The sequence below is a fragment of the Parasteatoda tepidariorum genome, chromosome 2, assembly GCF_043381705.1.
Source record: "Parasteatoda tepidariorum isolate YZ-2023 chromosome 2, CAS_Ptep_4.0, whole genome shotgun sequence".
Lineage (NCBI taxonomy): Eukaryota > Metazoa > Arthropoda > Arachnida > Araneae > Theridiidae > Parasteatoda > Parasteatoda tepidariorum.
In genome coordinates, this window is record NC_092205.1 from 21,983,579 (window position 1) to 22,007,503 (window position 23,925).

General features: G+C 30.6%; 1 protein-coding gene across 1 annotated transcript in view; it reads left to right on the forward strand.

Moving 5' to 3' along the window:
* LOC107447604 (B-cell receptor CD22-like) overlaps positions 1–23,925 on the forward strand; it is a 401,378-nt gene that overhangs the window by 268,975 nt on the left and 108,478 nt on the right. Inside the window, exons 5-6 of the mRNA XM_071177281.1 lie at positions 16,973–17,314; positions 20,330–20,608. Of these exons, the coding sequence (XP_071033382.1) occupies positions 16,973–17,314; positions 20,330–20,608 (621 nt within the window). The remainder of the gene's footprint in view (positions 1–16,972; positions 17,315–20,329; positions 20,609–23,925) is intronic.

The following is a 23,925-nucleotide window of genomic DNA, read 5'->3' on the forward strand; positions in this document are numbered from 1 at the left end:
GGATCTGAAGGACCTCTCAATTTCCCAAAAAATAAGTAGAATATCATGCGTAGCCAGAAAAATCGTTCATCGGAGTTTTGAACAATTAGCTAAAGCTCTTTCATTCCTTCCAACTATGGAAACCCTAACATTTTCCTGTCAGGACAAAATAATTCTAGTAGTCACACTTCAAAACAAATTCCAAAAATGGCTTGGTAATAGAGGAATAAATATTTTAAAGTGACATTCATCCCCTGATTCCAGTTTGGGGGGAATACTGAAGAAAAAATTGAAGAAACAGGAAAGTTACAGTTAAGGAATTACAGGAAGATTTGGTAAAAATATGGGACAAAACTACTTTCGACACTTTCAAGTTTCTCGTTGAATCTGTGCCAAGCCGTCTACAAATGGTTATTTATGCTAAAGGAGAAAGAATTTACTACTGATTTATTTGTAAAATGTTGTGTAAAGATAAGATATCTTGAGATGCATTCTAATTTCTGATTTCTATTTTTATTTGCTTAAATAAAGCACTTTTTGAAAGCCTCAATTTCTTTTCTCTCTACTTACCACTATGCTAATGTGTATAAAACATAAATGAGTGTATCAGTATTTTAAAATGTTTCTTTTTTTTTTGGTAATATTCATGCATGTTTTGTTTCGGGTTTCTAATTATTTGGCAACTGCATTTTAACAGTGATTTATGAGAAGAAATTCTCTCAGTTTTTGGAATTGGATTGATTTTTATTATATATCATTCCAATATATGTATGTATATTACTTTGCTCAAAAAAATATTAAATAAAAATTTAAAATTAAAGTAAGCCTATTTTTGCTTTAAAATATGTTGAAAAATTCATTAAATCGAAAAAATATTCATACGCGTTCCCTCTGCTTTAAATAATATCATGAAATATGTTAAAAATATTAATGAATAGCATGGATAAAATGTTTAAAAAAAGGCAGAAAATATGGTTGAAATATTAGTATTCCGTTGTAAGCAACGTCAGAAACCGTAATGCAATTGATTCTGCACTTGTATATACAATTAGTAAAAATTTGAGCCATGTCAGAAGAATTCTTACTATCAAAGAGTCTATTACCATGTCTATTACTATTAAAGAATAATAATTTGTCTTTTTTTTCTATTTCTTTCGTTTCTTGTTTAAGTTTTAGCATATATTGCAAATATAATTTTTTATTGAACTGAACCATATGGTAATTCTATTCTAATTAAAAATAGGCTAATATTTTCTCACATAGAGCGTTAATCTTAAAAATGTTATCCTTCTCTTCAATACACTTTTGGAAAATCAAAAATTTCTAAACTGTTGAAAAATAAAATTCGTCGCATTTATCTTCACTTCAAAGACGTACCTTTCATACATCACCGTCGCCAAAGACAGCGCCAGAAAAATGCCCTGACAGTATTCAAGAAAGAAAAATTACAGCCTCCATCAAAATGCTAGAAAAAACCTAGTCTTTGCTAAGTGTTTTGACAACTTTAATAAAGCCTGCCAACTGAGTTGCTTTGTGTAAGATGTATTATGTAAAAGGATGACAAGAGTTTTAAAGAAAAAAATCGCCAACTGATGTACGAAATATTTTCTTGGATAAAACAAATTTATGATAACCATTAAAAGATAAGAAATATTTCTCCTCGGCAAAGTGAAAGATAATGCGGACATTTTTCCGATATTAATAATATTTACTTATTAAATTAAATTAATCGATAGTTTCTGCTCCAAGTTAATTCATGAGTGAAGTTTTTCGAGGCACGAAATAATATTAATGTAATTTAAGATTTAACAAAATTTCATCCTCTGTTTTTTTCTTAATATTTAATGAAACTATCGCGTAAATTTACGGTTTTTAACTCTACGTTTCTATAAAGGCCCCCTAAGTGTATAGGGTTTCTTAGAAAAGTAATGCCATGGACAATTAAATGCTTTTATTGATGGGAATGGTAAAAGTAAAGTGCAATAAATGATTTCCAAAACGGGATATTTTGGTCTTGATATATCGCTTCAAGTGATACGCGATACATGCAGGCATCGTAGACAGCAGGATAGAACTTTTCCAGAATACCATTTATAGACTAGGTGCAAGCTTATGTAAGTGATATTGTTTGATGGGAATTTTCAAGTTCTGGGGTCAAAAAAGAAGTCCGAAGGGGCCATTTCAGGTCTGTATTATGACTGCAGAACCATTGTTACCTTAGAATCGGCCAGGATATAGTTCACGGTGAATGTAAAGAGGCAAAGAACATTGCTAGTTCGTTGATTATTTTTAAATATTTAATGTCCGTGACAAACTCTGAAATGGTGGTTTGATTCAAGAATTCAGCCGTGAGTGTCATAGTAGTGGTCGTAATTTACCTTCCAACAGATCGCTAATTCTTATACTTATGGCTATAATTATAAGCATAGATTTATGGCTATAAATATACGCTCTGTGCCTCCATTTTTTTTTTTTTGGTGTTTCCGTAGATTTGGCGCTTTCCGTTGGTTTGGCGTTTTCACCAAACAATCATCTCCATAGGCCGTCTTGGTCATGAAAAAAGTTTCCACTGAGAACTTGATGAGTTTCACGCAAATTTAATTTCAACTCATGGAACGATGAGTGATGGCTAGCAGACGAAAACGAGTTATACTAAATTTTGAAATAAACAGGAGTAAAACAAGGCACGGAGTGGCGAGACTAGAGCTGAACCCCAGTTATTACAAGAAAAGTTAGAGACGAAAGTTTTTTTCCTTTTTTTAATATCTAAATATTATTCTCTAAATTTCTTAGCCTGACTCTGATTCGCTGAAAAGATTAGGTGTGTGTAAATCGTGGGTCTGGGAGTGAGTGGGCGTGCAATGTCCCGAGTTAGCTAATACTTCTCCTGGTTTTCCTCTTCCTGTAATGCAAATACGGGTTAGTTCCATCAAAAAGTCCTTCACGAAGGCAAATTTCTCTCAATACTTGATTCAGGAGCTCCCTTGTCTTCTGGATAGGATGCAAAATTACAAGGCTGCGGAGTTGAACTTAGTAGTCGTAAACCCGAAATTGGATCGGCTTTTCAACTATGGTTATAAAAAGAGATAAAATACCTGCCCATGTTCAAGTAGCGTCTTGATTTCGTTGATTAGCAAAACTAATTTCTGCGCTTTTTTACTGGTTTTGTCTTCTTATTGATAGAATTATTTTTGATTCTTGAAGCACACCCGGAAAAAATTTCTAGTTCATCAAATTCTTTCAGGCAAACTTCAACCATCTAAGATCATGGGTTCAATTTCTGGTACAAAACTTTACCATGGCGTTAGCACTTGTAAAACTGGGATTAGGATTTCCTTCTTCTAAGTTTCTCCACTCTTATAGGATATATATAGAGATGTTTTTAAGTTCATAGATGTTTATATGGTGTTGGTTGGTGTTTAACAGGACAAAAATAGTTGAGGCCTAAGAGCATCTACGTTTGATAGCATATTCTACTTCAATTATGTCAATTTTTGCATTTTAGAAATTTTTTATGTTTTTAGTGTTTTTAAACATAACTTTTATCTTGAGAAACATGTTGTTAAAGCAATTATTTTTTTGATAACTTTCGTTTTAATTATTTCAATATAAACGTATTTTTCAATTGAGTAACTAATTAGATTTGATTTGATTTGCTTGACAACATTTGTTTTTGAATTCCAACCTATATGCATGTTTCTAATACCACATAAGATGTTTTATTTACTTCTTTGATACTTTGCTTTAACTCTTTAAATGTATCCCAAATCGAGTGTACTATTTTCTTATATATATATATTTCATCCACCCACTCACATATTTTACCATGTAAATTTATTTTGATTAATTGTGTTCGGAATTTATTTTAATGCTATATATGGTAAACTCACTCCCTGACTTGTTATATACTTAGTCAACAACAACAAAATTTGAACAAAAAAGAAAAAAAATTCGTAACAACAAAATTTTAAGATACATGTTCTTAAAGAATAATTTACAAGCCATATTTTAATTTTGCTTATCAAAATATAAAATACAAAAAATATTTTCACATTCTATAAGGAACAAGGATTAATAAATTGTTAACATCAATTAATTTTCAAGCAAAAAGCTAATCATGGTATTTCCAAATTAACTAAAGAAATAAATTAGTTACATTTAATCCGTGAATAATAAGTCTTTTTTTTCCACCTTCAACCACAATTCTAAGTAGAAGAAAAACTAAAGCACATTGTATTTTGGTGAGACAAGAAATTAAAGCTGCGATATACACCAGCTGCGTTTTACCCAGAATTCCCCTGTAATTATTTTATTCCTAAAACTGCAATAAATGCTTGACGTCTACTAACAAGCTTACAGCTTACAGAAACAATTTTTTCAACATTGTGCGAAACACAATAATGTGGATACGCTTTATCTTTCTCTATTGTTTCCCCTTTGTTGCGAAAGATTGTTTTTTCCCCACTCCATGTCTTGTTTTCCCTATTTCCTTTCGCTTTGCGGGAAGAATGCTCGTGGTCGAGGGAAAAAAAGGGCCTAACTCTGTACGTGGCGAAAACTCAATAAACCAATGATCTATAAGCGAATAAGAAAAAGAAAAGTAGGTATAAATAAATGAAAAGGTCCAGTGTGAAGATTGCTGTGGCTGGAAAAGAAGATATCTAATTCAGGAGAGACATTGTGACCGGTAAGGGATCGTATGCTCTAAAAGAAATGATAATTCTTAGATGTAAATTTTATTGCAGTTTCAATCACTGTAATGGTGAATGAATTCAGAAAATTTTGTAAAATATAACATTTTATAACAATCTGGTGTTCAGTTTCATTCTCATGTCGTGGAAAAAGCAGATTTCTTGTGAAGTTCGCGTTCGCTGCCATTATTGGTCAGATGACGTGGGATAAAAGTTAAAAAAATAAGAAAGAAGATTATATCAATGAATAAAAGTAGAGAGAAGTTGTTACATATCCATTATTTTAAGCAAATAATATTGAAACTAATGACTGATGGAAAAAAAAGTTAAAATTACGAGGGAATATTATTTTTCTTCTAATAAAACTTAGACAAGCCATGCTGGTTAGCCATTATCGTTTTCGAATTGAATCAGGGAGAAGCACCTTTGGTTTGACAAGAGAGCACCGCAAGGGTGAAATGTGATTTAGTTCAGTATTCTCCTGATAGAAGGCAGCACCACTTATTTAGGAAGACGATTCCACAATTTAAACTAAGATATGAAGAGGAAGGAAATTTTCTTCTGATCACTATATAATTTTGGTACTACTCAGCGACCATAAGCGTTTCGATTTCACCGATTTCGCAAGCACGTATATTGCATGTACTTTGTACGTTTTAACGGCTTCAAGGAGCAAACCCCGGCCACTCCCGACCAAACTCGGATGCTCCAACCACTGGCTACCACGTCCCACACAAGGGAATCCACAGTTGGAATAATAAACGATAAAAAAGATAATTAAATATTCAACAACATCAATAAATTATATTGAAATTAATGAGCTGATTAAAAAAAAACAGAAGAATTATGAGGAAATTCACAGTTTGAGTAATAGACGAGGAAAAAGATGACAGAATATCCTACATTTACAACAAATGATATCGAAACTAATGAACTGACAAAAAAATAAAAATAACTACGGAATAGATAGTTTGAATAATATGATTAATACATGAAAAGATGATTAAATATTTAACACCTCAAAGAAATAATATACATTGTAAAAACTGTGTTGTGATACCTATCCGAATTCGGCATTGAAAACTCTAAAAATTGTGTTTTAACTCCGTAGTTGCATTTCAGCGGGTAGCAGATCGCAGAAATGAGAGATTTATTTATACATAAGAGAGCTCATTTCTGTATAAATAAATATCTCATACCTTTTCTTGCTTTGTATTCGCTCATTCATTTTGTAATGACTGACAGCACATGCTGGTATGGAATATATTATTAAGTTAGAAACACTGTATACCTTTTTTTTGTTTGTCTGTTTGACAGCATAGTTTGGGAACATTTTTGTTAGCATTACACACCTTTTTATGGAGCTACTTTTTCCCCCTCTTGAAAACTTCTAAAAAATGAATAGCGCTAGTTTAAAAATCAAACACACTTTATACTTGCATTAGTAAATAAATTTTACACTCAAATTGAAAGTTACTGTACAAATATTTATTTCTGAGAAAATTTCACAGGGAAAAAAACAACCATTACATTCCTCAACAAAACTAAAAAATTCTTTTTTTTTACAGTTTTTCTAAATTAAAACTTTTTTAATTATACATTTGGTGAGGAGAAAAACTGAAATGCTGCCAATGGAATAATAATAAATGGTAATACAGTGACAACCTTGTAATATTTCAAAACAATTACAACAGATTTTTAATTAAAAAGACAGTAAACGTTCAAAATAAAGCAAATTCAATTTCAATCAGGACAAAGTAGATACAATTCGTACGGAAGAATTATTAAATTTCACTGTAGGTACAAGTTTGTTTTGCTCTCTTTCTTTGCATCCCTGCTGTGATAAAAGGAAAATGTAATGAGATTTTTTCGCACTTTTATAATAACCAAAATAAAGAATAACACAAGACTCAATTAGTTTTATTTTTCTACATTATCTTTATTCTTCAAATAGGAACTGTTTATTCATAAAAAATAATTACATTCTTTATTCAATTCCCATTTTTTTTTATGTATACGTCATGTTTTGACAATTCGTCATTTATATTGGATGATTTCTGTTAATTGAGTGATAATTTGATTGGAATAAAACTGTTATACGAAAATTTGTCGAAGAAATATATTTAATAACTATAAGTGCGATGTTTTTTAAATTATGTTTTAAATAAGTTAGCTTTAAAATTTAAAATAATTAAATGAAGAGTTTTCTTGTGAAGAACCGTTTCCACTATCAATTTTAAAATTTCAACAGCGGCAGCAAGAGACAATTTTTGCTCCAAAGTCCATTCGTTCGTTTTTTGCTCGATAAAACCGCTTGAAAAATGGAGTTTTTCTCATTGGTTAAGAGTTAGCCATTATTTAAAATTGAAATATGGACTATATATTTTTTTTCAATTTTTAAAGATATGATCAGTGATGTTTGCTACTTAATAGATCTATTTGATTAAAAAACGAATTTAACGCACGTTTTTTTATTATTTTTCATTTGTTATGTAAGATAAACTCAATGATTAATACGAGTGTGGTATCATAGGCATACTACGTCACCAAATGAGTTTTCCTATGGATATCAAAAACAACGTGTTTGTTTTGTTTATAGCTATACTTTTAAAACGCGTTTCTGCAAAACTGATAATTTTAAATTAAAATTAATTTTTCTTCAAAAATAATTTATTTATTGAGAAGCAAAATTAATGAGGAAATCAAACAATTCATTCAAAAGATACGTAAAGAAATGCCATACTATTATTGACGCCAATGATGCTTTATTAATTTTGGTAATAATTAGTAATAAATGAAATTAAGCTATGCACTATGAAGTAAGACTAATGGAGAAATGATAATTTTTCGTTTCGGAGAATCGCAAAAAACCTCCATGCTCTTATTTTCGCCTATGATGATTAAGTTTGGTAATACCGATATTACGGTTATTGATGCAGTTTTAATAGGTGCCAAATAAACTAAGATAAGAATGAAGTATTTCATGAGTAAATTTGGCACCGATTTAAACTGCACTGTGCTTTTTTAATAGAAGTCGGTAATATTGATGGGGAAATCGGTTTGTTACGCCCCTTGAAAGGGATAATTAAAGGATAATTTATTGATTATTTACTTTTTTTTATTGTTTTTTTTCCACAACGTAAGAAGAATTAGTATTCAGCTAGAGCAGGGTTTCTCAACCTGTGGCTCATGAACCCCTAAGGGATCCATGAGTTATATTTTGGGGGTCCACTGACTACTCCTAATTTTTAAAACGTTTGGAAGCCTACACATTGCTTGTAAAGCGAGCTATGGCAGCTATTATTCCGTTTGCTACAGTGCATTTTTGCGAAACGAGATTTTCCACACTCGTGACAATAAAAACATAACATCGAAATCCATTGAATGAACATGATATGCACGTTGCTTTGTCGAAAACCATCCCCCAATTCAATTTATTAATTAAGGAAAAGAAGCAGCAACCTTCATATTACTAAATTTTAATTTTAAAATTTTGTATACTATTAAAAAATTAAAATAAAATGTTTTCTAATAATTGATGTTTCTTACAATTATTTCTTTCACTGAGGGGGGGGGTCCGTGACTTCTTAAAAAATTTTAAAAGGGGTCCAATATATCAAAAAGGTTAAGAAACACTGAGCTAGAATATAATAAGAAAAAGTTAAAAGTTTTTTCCACAATTTTGCATGTTATGTTCCCATTATCGTCAGTGATAATGCCCAAATAAATAAAAAGAATTTTTTCCTTGACTTTTCAAAAAGAAAAAAACATGATACAAATATTTATATTAGTTTTACTCACTATTTTCATTTACTGAAGAAATTAATACTAACTACTGATTTATTTAAGTTCGTTTCCTATATTTTTTACTTTATTCCATTTTTCCATACTTTGTCACAGTAAATATTATTTTCACGTTTAAAAAAATTATGAATAATTTTAGAACAAACTGCATTTATTTTTTCTACAATATGATGTTATCCTCAAGCTGCAAATCATTGTAACTTTGGATTCTGACCTAAATCTCAACTTAATTTTAGACAGTTTGATGAGTAATGTTTAAAGTGGGGAATGGAAGTGAAAAATTTCAGAAAATAGATAAGAATGGAAGCAGAATATGCAGTTAACAGATAGAAATAGATACAAAACATGCAAGGAACAGATACAACGATCAGAACAGATGCATAACTTGGAGAGAAATTATAGCAATAGATGCGAAACATGCAGCTTATTGATAGTAACTGAAATAAAACATGTAGAGAACAGATGAAAATCAATGCAGAACACGTGGAGAATAGATATATACAATGGAATAGATGCAGAACATGGAGGGAAGAGATAGAAGTATGCGCAAAACAATGCAGCAAACTAATAAGAACAGGTGCAGAACGTTTAGAGAAAAAGTAGGAAAAAGAAATGCTAGCAATTTTGAAAGTTAAAATGTCTTCTTAAAGCGTAATTTAATGAAATTATTCTCAAGCAATTGCGCAATGGAGTGGAAGAAAAATGAGGAAAAAAACGTAGCTGAAAGAAGAACCTAGGTGAATAGAATTATAAGTTCTTCTTTAGCTAAATAAAGGACTTTTTAGTTCTAATTATGCAGTGTTGGGGAAAGTGAATACCAGTAATTAACCAATTTCATCAGTTTTTTGTTTTACTAACTATCTTTTTCGCCCTACACGAAGTTTAATGGGCTTACATGTGAGACTGGCGGGGAATTTTTAGAGCAAATACCAAGATATTTTGACATACAGAGAAATTTTCAGATCAGTTTTACCAAATGCAACGCATATCAGTCATTCACACAAAATAATTACTTAAAGATTTGTTCTTATATTTTTATTATTTAGCCTAATTATTTTTAAAATATTAAATATATACAGTGAAACCTCTTTGTAACGACCACTCTCTGTTCCGCAGTAAATGGTCGTTAAAATAGGCTGGTCGTTCTTAGAGGTTACCTCTATTACTTCGAAATGTTATCGAAAGTTCGCAAGAGATTTTAATTTTACTCAGTATCATTTTATTGGTGCAGGAAAGCCATTTGTATTGGCCTCATGAAAGTCTGATCGATGAATAAAATTTAACGTTAATAAAAACGGCCAGTACTGATAAAATTATGAGGTAAAGCAAATTGACCAATTATGATTAATAGCACTATTTTAAATAAATAAACAATTATGTTTTTGCTTAAGTTTACATTTACTATTATATCATAAAAGTAAGTTTTCTTTGAAAAATGAGAAGTTTGTTTGTTTGAGATGCTTCGTTTTTTTAAACACCTTTTTAATCTAATTTAACTTTCGACTCTAAAAATAGATCATTGACACCATCGTCTATACTGTACTCTGATTTGAACATTGAATTTTAGATCTATATCAGAGATCGTCAAAAGAAGCTCTCGAAGTCAGAGCCTTATTTGACCTTTCCTGCATCTGGAGCGGAAGTTTGTCCGGTCGCTGGGAGAGGTTTTAATGATCTCTCCTTAAAATTTTCTTCAATGCAAAGTCTTTGGAAACAATTCCATACCACCCAAAAGTGATCGTAAATAGAGGAGGTCGCTACACAGAGGTTGTCTTTACTGGAGGTTTACCTGTGTTCACTATAAAAATGTCTTAACAGAACAAGCAAAATTGCACTATTTTCTTATATTCTTAGACTGAAAGACCTATTGCATTTACCCATCGTATGCAAATACTACATTAAACATTTATAAGCGACCAGCGAAGATAATAATAATCATTAGGACTAACTATAACCACAAATTGTCTAGTTAAGGTAAAATATATAACTAGCCTGAAAATGTTACATTTGGAACAATTAATGAAATAACAATAATATGGATGTTTACAAGAAGTTGTATTTTAACAAATACTGCATTTTTTAAATTGGAATTAGCAAAAATTGGTTCTGTTGTTTTAAAATAGTAAATTATTAATTTTCATTGTTGCAAACAAGCATGCAGAGTCTTATGAGTTACAATAATATCTATATATAATATTATAATCTAAACAATAATAATGATATAAATGTTTATGCATTAGGGAAATAAAAAATATTGTAATATTAATAAATAATGTAATAATGTACTGAGGAAATATTAAGTATTATAAAATATATGAATGCATTGATTAAAGAAAGATAAATGTATATATTAATGATTAAAATATTATTTAATTTATAAAATAATGTATAAAAAATGTATCAGATTTTTAATAAAATAAAAATTTATAATATTGTAACTTCAGTAATATAAATAGATATTATCTTATTTTATAAAATTAATATGGTAAAATACTAGAATAGTCCATCACTTGGCGACTTTTTTTAAAGCTCGCCAAGCTGTTGATTCTTACTGGGCTCAACGTTTTGATTACTTAAAAAAAAATATTTCTTTTAACTGGTATCGCATANGACGAAAAGCATAGACTTACAAAATGACTGATAACTAAATAACTAATCAAAATTTTTGAAAAAGAAAAAAAGTACTTCTTCATAATGTCAAAACACAATTATGGGCCGAGTTTCGTGCCCGGGCGAGGCTTCTGGGGCGATATATTGTGATTACAGACACGCACACACACACACACACACACACAGCCGCGTTTATTATTATGTATAGATTATAAAATATATGAATGCATTGATTAAAGAAAGATAAATGTATATATAAATGTATATATTAATGATTAAAATATTATTTAATTTATAAAATAATGTACAAAAAATCTATCAGATTTTTAATAATATAAAAATTTATAATATTGTAACTTCAGTCATATAAATAGATATTATCTTATTTTAAAACATTGATATGGTAAAATCCTAGAATAGTCCATCACTTTGCAACTTTTTTTAAATCTCGCCAAGTTGTTGATTCTTACTGGGCTCAACGTTTTGATTATTTAAAAAAAAAATTTTTTTTTACTGGTATCGCATAAAAAATTTAAAAATGAAATAATAACGGTAATAAATGAAATAATGGTTAAAAAAGGAAATTTTAACGATGATTCTAACAACAAGAGATCAGGAGCATAAATGGAGAGAGAGAAAAAAACATATTAACTCATTTCTAAGGAAATCCAACTTTCGCGTAGGTACACGCATCAAATAACCAATCAGGATTTAAGAATTTCGGTGGTGTGATCGGACGTTCATTGACGATCGGTCGTATTTGGCGAAATTTTAAAAAAATCGCCAAGTGGTGGGATATTCTAGGATCCACTCATTAATATATTTCACTGTAAATGTGAAAGGTATTTTAAAATGAATTTCTTCTGGAGTAAAAGTTAAAAATTCCCCCATGTGAAGTTTGGTGATGGTCCCTCTATTGGCCAATAATTTCACCTTTCACTTTAGAAATAATGGGATGGCGACATCGTCTAAGTTAGAGGACTCCATTGGATATATGAATCACAGTCCGCTTCCTATCTGACCTCCACTTTTATCCAATGGTCATATCGAATGTTCAATCTTTAGACTTTTTTTTTCTCGTTATATTGAATAATTTAGTTTTGATCAAATAAGCTTCGAAGATGAAGTTGAATGTGCCCTTAATAAAGTTTAAAGTTACTTTTTTATATCAAAATAAATAAAGCGACATTGTAACAAACTGATAAAAAAATGAATTTGATTTGAATGAATTTAACTTCATTTCAAATGAATTTCATTTGACAATACGTAATGTATTGTCAAATGAAAATATATTACTATATTTCCTCTTTCTTGGAAAAAGGAAATATTACTATATTCCCTTCTTCTAGGAAAAAAACGCTTTGAGTTTGAAAATATTTTAGCACTTTTTGCACTTCAATAATTGACAATTATTATCAGTTTTTCGGAATTTTTTGGATAATGTGAAAAATTGATGCATGAAAAAAAGGATTTTTTCATGCATGATTTTATGAAAAAGGCGGTTTTTTTCAGCAAAAAAAAAAAAAAAATCTCAAATGCTTTTTTTAGGCGGAAGAATTTTGTATGGCTTATTTGTTATTTGCTTGCGTATGGTTATTTTTCCATTAGTTAGCACTTAAAGATTAAATTTATTATATTAGCATGACAGAGCCCCGATGAATCAGGGGGTGAAGAGTTCGCCTCCCAGTGAGGTGACGAAAGTTCGAAATTCGTCAACGGTGGCTGGCTGATATAAATTTTGCTTCCGGCACGCACAAATCCCAGTGCTGACCAAAAATATCCTCAGTGGTATAGGCATCACGGTTTAGAATCCCCTTGCTGTTGGGCTAACCATGGGAGATTTTGTGATTTTCCTCTGAACGTAACACAAATGCCAGTTAGTTCCGCCAAAAAGTCCTTCACGATGGCTATTTTGTCCCGATGCTTGATCCAGGAGCTCTCTTGTCTGTTACTATTCTACGGAGTTGAACAATAATAGTCATTAACTCAGAATTAGGTCGGCTGTTACAAAGTAGAAAAAATAAAATCAGCATGATAATAAAAAAAGTGTAAAATGATAAAGCATTTTAACCTTTTACGCTTGAGAGAAATTTACGGATGTGCTAACCATAGTAAACAACTGCTATAGTAATCGGAAAGCAAAGTTTTAATTTTATTTTATTTAATTTTATTTCAATTTTATTTTAATTTAATTTTGTTTTATTTTATTTCATTTTTATTTATTTTTAATTAATCTATTTATTTTTAATTAATTAATTTATTTTTATTTTATTTCTGTGAATATTGCTGATAATAATTGATAAAAATTTTTACATTCTGTTTGATCATTTTTTAATTGTGTTTTATCTTGTAAGTAGTTAACAATAAAAAATACTTAAGTTTATATATAATCGACAGAGGGCTAAGACCCTTGAACCATACCATATAATGAAACCATATAATTTCCAGGCTAATAAAATTGTACCGAAATCAATGGAAGACTGTGTTAGACTATTCTGTTTTCCTGTTGTATTTTAAGAAAAAAAGTATGAACAAGACTACCAGAATATGGTAAAATTTACAGCGCATCTGACTCCATGGGAACACCAAAAAGCTCGGTAGTTTTTACCGAAGCCCTTCTGTAATCACTTTGAAAAAATTAATAATAAAGTATGGTTCTATAGTATGTGATTAAATATGATAAATGTAGTAAAATTTGGTAAATTCATCATAATACCTTAGAGCATGGCATAAAAACCATTTATTGGGTTAAATTACACATTAAAAGTAAATTTACTTTTCTCGTTTGTTCTTTTTACAAAATGTGTGGTAATAAGAACTGTAATTGCGAAAACCAGAATTTCCGAAAACCGTTATCATATTAACGGAAAAACTGCCAAATGAATGGTCTAAATATCGAGCATTTTAGTTTTATTAAAAAAATTTATTTTTCACTAGAGTTGTCATTATCATACAGTTTTGTGTTCAATAAAACTTAACGTTTAAATTCTTTTCAAATTCGTTGGCAAGAATAGTTAACTGGCTTTTCCAGAAATAGAATAAAATAACTGAAATCAATTTTAAGATTGTGGTTTATCGTAAGCAACCGCAAACATTTTCTTTTTAAATCCAATCAAATAAAAAACATCTCTATTCTTCAAAAGCTTAATTCCGAACTCTTCCTAAAACGTATATTTCGTGATAGTTTTAATAAAAATGTCTTTTTCTGAAGAAATTTGTTCGCTTTATATCTCTCAAAAGGTGGGACACTTGGGACAAAATAAAATGTTATTCTATTGGTTTTTCTTTTTGGAATCTGGAATGAAAAGAAAGAGTAGCTCAATGAAAAAAGCTACGAATAAAAGGAAAAGAAAAGAAAGCTTACCTCAGAACTGATCAATGAAGAAAAAATGTATAGGTGCGAGGTTGTGACATTATCGATAGAATACTAAACCACCCAAACTCATTGACGAAGCACAACATGTTCGAGAAAAGGCAGTTTTATGAATATCGTCTGTTTTTATAGAATGTGTAGCTATTCTTTTTTTCTGTATAAAAATGTCTAAAGCAAGTTAAAGATCTGAGATTTGCAGTAGGTTTTTCGCAAAAAGCAGTTAAAAGTTGATTGAAATTGTAATGTTGCGTTTGAAAGATTAAATTACGTTTCATTTAATTTAGAACATAACTAAAAAATCATTTAGTTTAAATTGGAATATTTTTATTGATATTTAAAACACTTAATTAATAAAGAAATGTAATTTTTTATATTTATCATATACAATAAAAGAAATTTTTATGATTAAACTACCCTTTAAGTTATCGAAATAAGTAATATTAATAATAAAAACTAAAGTGTCATATAAAAAGAACAGGGTAAAATAAATTATATTTAAAAGTCAAGCTTTGATTCGAAGCTTACTAAACTAATGTAAATTCTGCAATATTTTTTCATAAATAAAATAGTTTCTTTAATAGCTCAATATCGAACTTACTTTCTATTCTACTTTTATAAAGTCAACACTCTTTTATACTAACTACACTACTGACTCAAATAACAACCTCAAAAAGTAAGAGTATAATTTCTTAGAATGTTTGCAACAACGTGAATAAATATGTCTCCTAAAGTGAAAAACAGCGTAAAATACTCATCCTTCTAAATGTCTACTTCTATAATGTTTTTAAAAAAATATTGATCCGTAGTCCCATCGATATGAACGAGAGGGCGAAATCATTATGATGGAAAGCTCCCCAGACCATTACTGATCTGTTTTTCGTGTTTCAATGTTAGCCGTTGATACCGGAGATCTATTCTGTTGCCTCTTGGGTGACGAGGTGACAATAAAACGCCGGTTATCACTTCAAAGCAATTTAGATTCATCTCTCCAAAGGACATTCCTCCAATCTTTAGCTGTCTATGATTCGCGCTTCATTTCAAATTTCAATCGGATCATCCTATTCTTTAAAAGGAAAGGAGATTTTTTTCAGGAATCTGTGCACACAATCCAACTGCATACAGTTGACGTCTTATGGTGCGTTTACTCAATTTGAGCACATTTTTGGCTACCATCTACTTGCATATTTTATTAGCGCTCTTATTTCAGTAGGCCAGCTACCGAATTTCTTCGGGTTAAAGGGACTCCTCATCTTAGAAGATCATGCCTACTTCTTCCATCCTTCTACTTCTTTACTATACCATCAAAAGCTTGGAATTCTAAACTCGGTGGCACAAGCAAAATATGAAATTTTTCTCAGCTTGTTTAATAATCAGAAGACGAGTGGCCCAGGACGTGTTTTTCCCTGTCTCCATGCTGAAACTGATAAAATAAAGACTAATTGACCAACAGTTAGTAGAAAGAGCCGGCCAATATATATATAAATATATATATATATACATATATGTATATATTGAATATATGTATATATATTGAATATATTGTATATATTGTATATATTGCAACTCGCTATGAAAATAGCATAGTGCTTGCATTTTTTACTGGTTATTCAAAATTTATTCAGAAAAATTAGTCATGACTGATGAATTTATTCATCAATCATTATTCAAAAATTTACATAATGAATGATGAATAATGACTAAATTTACATATGAATAATCATTCAGAATAAATTTATTCTGACTAAATTTTTGTCAAGAATAAAATTTCCGTGAATGATGCCCATCACTGCTTGTAAGGAATTATGTGCGCATTCTTCCTTTAATTTATAGCGGAAGCTCATGTTAACTTAGTTTAATTGTAAAGATCTAACCACTTTTGTAGTGGGAGAATTTATTGAAATTTGTGTGCTAATGTGCGAAATACGATCAGAATTTCTTTAATTATTATATTAACATTTTAATGGTCCATTTAATGCTTGCAAAGGTAAGCTAAAATATTTTTGGAATTGAAAGTGTGATATGAGAATGAAAAACTCAAATAGCTTGTTAGATAACATTTAATTAAATTGTAACGCAATTTTTCATTGTAAGTATGTTAATCCATTAGGTGTCATAATAAAGTAAGCAATTTACTGAATTTTATTTACTTATAAAATTATTATGCATATTATAACTTTTTACAAGTATTTTAAAANTCGCTTAATTTTCATCTTTATGGACGCAACTGTTTCCTAAATGTGTCAAATTGAAGATAAAACTCTTTTTACTTGCTTAAAGATACAGAACTAGTCAAAAGTGTTAGGTTTAATGCAACATATCGATTAACACAAATGATTGAAGAGAAAGTTTGTGATGGAAAATTTTGTCTGATAAGAGTTATTGAATCCAGAAAATCTATTTGCCCTACCCCCTGTTTCATTCCGTCATATTATTTATCACTGTGGTACATTCTTTTCAATGAATAATTTAGACTAACAAGAAGCCGCATTTCAAAATGAATTCTCTTTCTTTTCAGATCCACCATCAGTGAGTGTCCAACCAGTGGGAGGGTTAATAGTCAACGAGAGTGGTGAAGCTGTTTTGACTTGCAATTTCAGCGCCAATCCCCCAAATGTCACTGAAGTCATTTGGTACAAGGACGGTCTACCGCTTCGACAATACATTCCACTTCCTGTGATCACGCCAAAACTTACCAAATCACCGAGTGCCTCTTCAAGTGGAAGCCCATCGTTTGTGCCGAGTCCACAATTGATACTGAGGAGAGTGTCCAGGAAAGATGCTGGCTCCTACGGATGCCACGTCAGGAATGCCTTCGGAAGAGGGAATTCCAGTAACACTCTGGGCTTGGACGTCTTGTGTAAGTACTTGAATTTCGTGTGATTTGATTGATTCCGGAGTACTGGTAAGAAAAGTACCGTTTACGGGAAACTTTGGTTTCGATGTTAACTATCTAAACAGAACCAATGTGAAAACATTTAGCGTGCTTTGGTTGATTCCGAAGTACTGGTAAGAAAACTACCGCATACGGGAAACTTTGGATTCGATGTTAACTATCTAAACAGAACCAATGTGAAAAATTTTAGCGTGCTTTGGTTGATTCCGAAGTACTGGTAAGAAAACTACCGCATACGGGAAACTTTGGATTCGATGTTAACTATCTAAGCAGAATCAATGGGAAAAAATTTAGCGTGCTTTGGCTGATTCCGAAGTACTGGTAAGAAAACTACAGCATACGGCAAACTTTGAATTCAGGATTAACTATTTAAACAGAAGCAATGTGAGAGAATTTAGAGTGATTTAGTTGATTCCAGAGCACTGATAAGAAAAGTACCCTATAAAAGAAACTTTAGTTGCGAGGTTAACTATCTACTCAGAAACAAAACACTCGCACCAAAGCCAATATTTTTTTCTGAATTTGTTAAAGGGTATACGGATACAAATTTTTGTTAATTCAAAAATATTATTCTTGGTGATGTAGTTAGTTGCTGTCTGTGCAATTATGTTGCATATTTTAACAAGACCTGTAAAACATGTTATTGGCATTATACATAAAACAAAGTTATTAATTCAAAATTTACAGATTGTGTTTAGGTTTTTAAACATTGTTATGATTTTGCTTTAGTTCAAAGTATAAGAAAGGAAATTATCAGTAGAACCATTATTTAAAATGCATTCTTGAATTTCTAATGAACATTTCTAGAAAAAAATAAAAATTGCAAACTTTGTTAAACCTATTGCTAATTTGTACAAATAAAAAATGCAACTATTATTAAATAAAGTCGGTTCCTTCTTCATTAAACAGTCAGTTTTACAAAATTCCATTTATATAATTGACTCACAAAATATTTTGAAACTTGCTTTCAATTTACCTAATGGCTCTTTGCACAGAGTATACCATTTCTCGAATTTTCATTGCCTACACTTTACTAATAACATCGACAAACAACACGGTTGTTGTACGTTCTCGTTCTCAGAACTTATGAAATTCTACAAATTTGTCGACCACTTTAGAAGTCAGTCTAAAACAAACGAGTAAATTCGAGTTAACTGCAGTTGTGGGTGATTAAATTTCGAATTTGGTTGGCGGTAGGAGCTGGAAAACGTGCCGTTGTTATACTAAACTCAAAATGTCAAGTTTTCTCCAAATTTCCGAACGAAACGAAATAGACTCGTGAGACTAGAATGATGTATTTTAAAATTATCTCACGAGAAAATAGATTTGACACGTTCATAAATTGTGAATAGGAAAATTTCATTGAATCAAAAAACTTTTAAAGTATTGCACTTAATCCAAAGTAAACATCTCATTTAACCTAATTTGTGGTGTATAATTATTTTTGCTTGATAAAATTCGGACTTATTTGTAATAATTTGTGACTGTGTGATAATTTTAGTAAAAAATTGCTAAAATAAAATATATTACTTATCATATGATCTTTGGTCACCGTGATTCATTGATTTCACACTTAACTTTCGATTACATTTACAGAAGAATCGTTGCAAAACTGAATTATAAAACCTGGCAAATTTATGCCAATCTTAATAAGTTACTAAATTGAATCATATTTCCGTTCAAATTGAACTATAGTATGGCCATTGTGGTTTATTAATTTCATGCTTATTCTGAATTTCTTGCTGTGAAAAAACACTGCAGTGTTGAACCATAAATAGGTACCTTAAATTATTTCATGCTTAATTGTCAATTATTCCTTTAAAAAAATGGGTGCAATATGTGAATCAAATAAAATGTATTTACTTGGTACCCTATTCCTCGTTCGAGATGTAATCGTACGCATTTAGGGGTGCCTGATTCTCTTCGAGAGGCTTAAATCTACTTCTGTTTATAGAAATTATTCTAATTTTATGCTATTTTTTGTTTTCTAATAGTTGTTGAAAGGAACTGTATTCAAATAGGCTCGTAAATGGCTGATTTATCGTAACTAATGACGTGGAGTGTTAGTAATTTTAATCACTAAATATATGAATGACTACAAAACAGCGATTTCTGAACCTTTTTGAATACAATTGTCAAGTTGGTCACTAAATCATTAAATAACGATAAAACTATTTCTGAGCCCATCTGAATATACACTACTCAAGTTAGTTGCCAAATCATTGGGTAACAACAAAATAACTTATGTAGTTATTTTGTTAGTTAATTAAAGGCAATTTGTGACAGTATTTGTTAACATAATATTAAGCATAAAAAATGTAATTTGTTTAAATAAAATTACTAATTCAAAGCAGCACTAACAGGAAAATCATAATAGAAAAATTCTTCTAGCTGCGTACAATACCATTTTTGGCCATGAACTTCTACAAAACTCTCAATCTTTACGTCCAATTTCTCCTTCAACCTCGTAACAACTTTTCTGAATCACTCTGCTTCAGAGCAAAACATAATTTTGGTCAATCTATGACTTTATTATATGGCATCTCTCGCATTCTATAAAATCATTCTTATGTAGGAGCACCATCCCACTTACACTCTTGGATGATAAAACTTCATTATATGGTATCTCACAGAAACATCAACACATTGGGAGATTGATTTCCATAGATCCACCATCCGCAAGAGTGAGTGTCGTCCCAATAACACTCAATGATGCGATGCCCTACAATTTCCTTATCTGGTATCTGATGCATTTATATTGATTTCCATAGACCCACCATCCGTGAGTGTGAGTGTCGTCCCAATAACTCTCATGGATGAAATGCCCTATAACTTCCTTATGTGGTAACTCCTGCATTTATACCGATTACCATAAATCCACCATCCGTGAGTGTGAGTGTCGTCCCAATAACACTCGCGGATGAGATGCCCTATAACTTCCTTATCTGGTATCTGATGCATTTATATTGATTTCCATAGATCCACCATCAGTGAGTGTGAGTGTTGTCCCAGAAGTTGCAGCCGAGATGACAGAGGCAGTTTTGTCGTGCAATCCTATTGATGGCAATCCTGCTATGCTGATGGCTGTCAGATGGTATCACAATGACTTGCCCATTTTTGGTGACCACGCAGAAACAGAGAGGAACGAACTCACACTCAAGAATCTGACAAGAGACGAGAGTGGCAATTATACATGCAGGGGGCTTAACACTGCCGGCTGGAGTTCAGATTCAGAAGCAAAATATTTGGATATTCACTGTGAGTAATATTTGTATTTAAAATTTATACCTTAAATTTATACCTTGTCGGTCTTAAGCCGAGAAATGTTAAAAAAAATAACTTTGGAACAGCGTTCAACTCGTTTGGTCAGTTTAGCTATTGTTTGAAATGAGCATTGATTTAAAAAACATTATAATGGTGTGCTTGACTTTAACGTTAGCACAACTATCTTAAGACTAAGTCAATTATTTGTATCCGTGGAGATATTTCACATATATTGGTCCAAGCTGTGCTGACTCAGGGAATAGAGCACTCGCTACCCGTGTTGGTGTGCCTTGTTCGAAAACACCGCGATGACTTGTCGCTATGAATTATGCTTCCAGCTCGCATTGACCACAGTGCTAAAGTCAAATATCTTCTGTGGTAGGCGGATCATGGTTTAAAGCTCCTTTGCCGTTAGGCTAACTATGATTTTCAGAGAGAGATATTCGTTGTTTTCCTCTCCATTCAAAGACAACTGTAGATTAGTTCCATCATAAGTCCTTCACAAAGAGTAAGTCTAATTTCCCACAAATTTTCTAATTTTTGATTTACTTTATTTGCATAATAAAAATAAATGTTTGAATTTTGTAAGCGGTACCACCACATTATCTCGAAATTATTATAAATATGTATTAAAAATTATTCTTAAATTTTATTCTTTCATTCATTCATTAAAAAAAAACACACACATTTTAGTACTTCTTATAACGCTACTTTTTCAGAAGCAGATAAATAAGAATTAATAGATTTTCAGAATAGCTAAAAATTGCTATAATAGTTGTCGAAATAAAATGTGGAGATATGTGTGATTATGTCAGAAATACAGGAGAATCAGCAGCAGCATCATTTAGAGCTATAATGGACGGTAGGAAAATTGTCCTGTAGACTGTGTACAGCTGCATAATAGGTTCAGATGAGAGTATTTAAAATAAAAGTCCTGGTAAAGAGTGATGGGTCCAAAGCAGAAAAGCGTGCAGTTGAAAAATTTTCAGTGAAGATAATGCACAAGTGTCACAAGTGATAACTATTTGGTTACCTCTTTCTTCATTTATTCATAAATTTTATACATATCCATGATTTATATTTTGTATATTTCATCATATATATTCATTATTTGGATAAATTTGAGCTCATAGTATTTGCTTGTGATGCACTTGGCATCGCCATTCATGAAAATGTTTACATTTTTTGCTTATAGCTATTCGACCTGGACAATGGTCACCTTCAACGGAACAATTCGAATAAAAATGCCCGCTTTATCGACATATTGCCTCTAAAATGCATACTTTACGCGGTTTTCCGTTCTGGATTCAGTACACTTTGAAACGACTCTACATCCATTTTAAATGCTCTTATAAGAAATGGTTAATAATGTCTATGCAACATGCGGTCCGGATCTCACCGACCACACTGCTGATTTAAAATATCCTCAGTAGAAGATGGATCATGGATAAGAGTCCCCTTGTAGTCAGGCTAACAGTGGAATTTTTTCGTGATTTTCCTCTCCATGTAACGCCAAGGTCGGTTAGGTGCATCAAAAAGTCCTCCACGAAAACAGAATTTTTCCCCATACTTGATGCAGGAGATCTCTTGCCTTCTGGATTGGGTTCAAAATTACAAGGCTATGGAGTTGAACGTTAGTAGTTGTAAACCCAAAATTGGGTCGACTACTCAACGACGGTTATAAAATAAAATAAACACTTACATTAAAAATAAATCTATAATTTTCAGAAAAACACTCTTTTTTTATATATATATTTTTTAATTTTCAATTATCAATGGCCTTCATGTTTTTGGAAGTGTTTTCTTTTCTGCTTCTCAATTTTCAAGAGTTCCCTAAAGCAATCATTAACATAATTTAAAAATTATTCTCAAATAGATACGGGTAAACACTCTCTTAGAAAATTCTGCAATATTTTCCCAATTTATGAATTCAAAAACTAAAACATATTAAAAAGCTGTCAAGAAATTACATCTGCAGTCTGCATTCTGTTATTAAAATTTATTTTCTCGAGATTAAAAACAAATTTATAAATTTAAATTTTGGAGATATGATAATTACTTCAAGAGATTATGTTTAAGAAACTTGTGTAAGCAAAAGATTTAGAAGCATCAGTTTTTAATGTATTTTAAGAGAAAGGAATTAATGAGAAACGAAACAAAAAAAAACTTGCTTGTTATTTTGCAACAAATATTGCTCAGAGATTAAATGTTAATACCCGTATCTAATTTATTTCTCAATAATTGGATATCGTTGTTATGTTTCTTCAATTTCCTTTAATTGTAAAGCGACTAATATAATTTAAATATATTTTGATTACAGCAGTTTCTTACGTTAAATATATTCTTTTATTTTATTAAAATATTTATCAGTGAGTTTTAAGCAAATATTATTCATTTTAAATCAGATTTAACGACTATATATGTCCCTCATTAGTTGTAATTACTTTATTTAGTGGGATTATTATTTTCTCGAAAAAGGAAAAAAAAATTGATAGTACGCTGGAATATTTTTGTAATTTTAGTGTTAATTATAATTAAGAAATGTTTCACTTTGTGTTCGAATATTATCAGTTTAAAAAGTAATTTTTAATGAATTAAGAAAATAAATGTTATATAGCATGACATTCTAGCATTAGTCGCTTGTTATCAAAACGATTTTCTACGCATTGGTTTGTCAACAAGGAATTTTCAAGTAATAATTCGTTTTGTAAAATTTGCACAGTTGGAAAATAACAGCTGTTTTTTTATCAAGTAATGCCCTGAAATTATCTTGCTATGTTTTATTTTAAAAAAAATACAGAAATTTAGATAGGAAAGGGAAGTTATCCTGAAATCTACCATTTTTATTTAGATCATTTTTTCGAAGAAATTGAATTGGCATTTTCCTATTTAAGATATTAAGTTTATATTGGATTGTTAATGCATTTTAAAAATAATCTGTATCATTTCGCAAAAAGTACTTTCTTAAAAATTTTTTTAATTCTCTTCGATTAAAAATTTATTAAAATTGATAATGAGAAAACGATTTGAATTTATAATGCTTTTATAATTATTGTAGAATTCCACTCAATGTTAGAGCATATAAATAGCCAACATGTTTTCTTTTTCTTTTTCTTTTTTTTTTTTACTATTTCTCTTTTCAGTGGGTTACAAAAGAGTAACTCTATCCTAAGCGGTCTTAGCGCCATGTTAGAATAAATCGTTTTCTCTAATTATTTTAAATTGAATTTTTTATGTTCGTTTGGTTATTACTTTATTATAGCTCCATGAAATAGGGAGATTTTAAATTTTGGGGGATATCGTGTACTAAC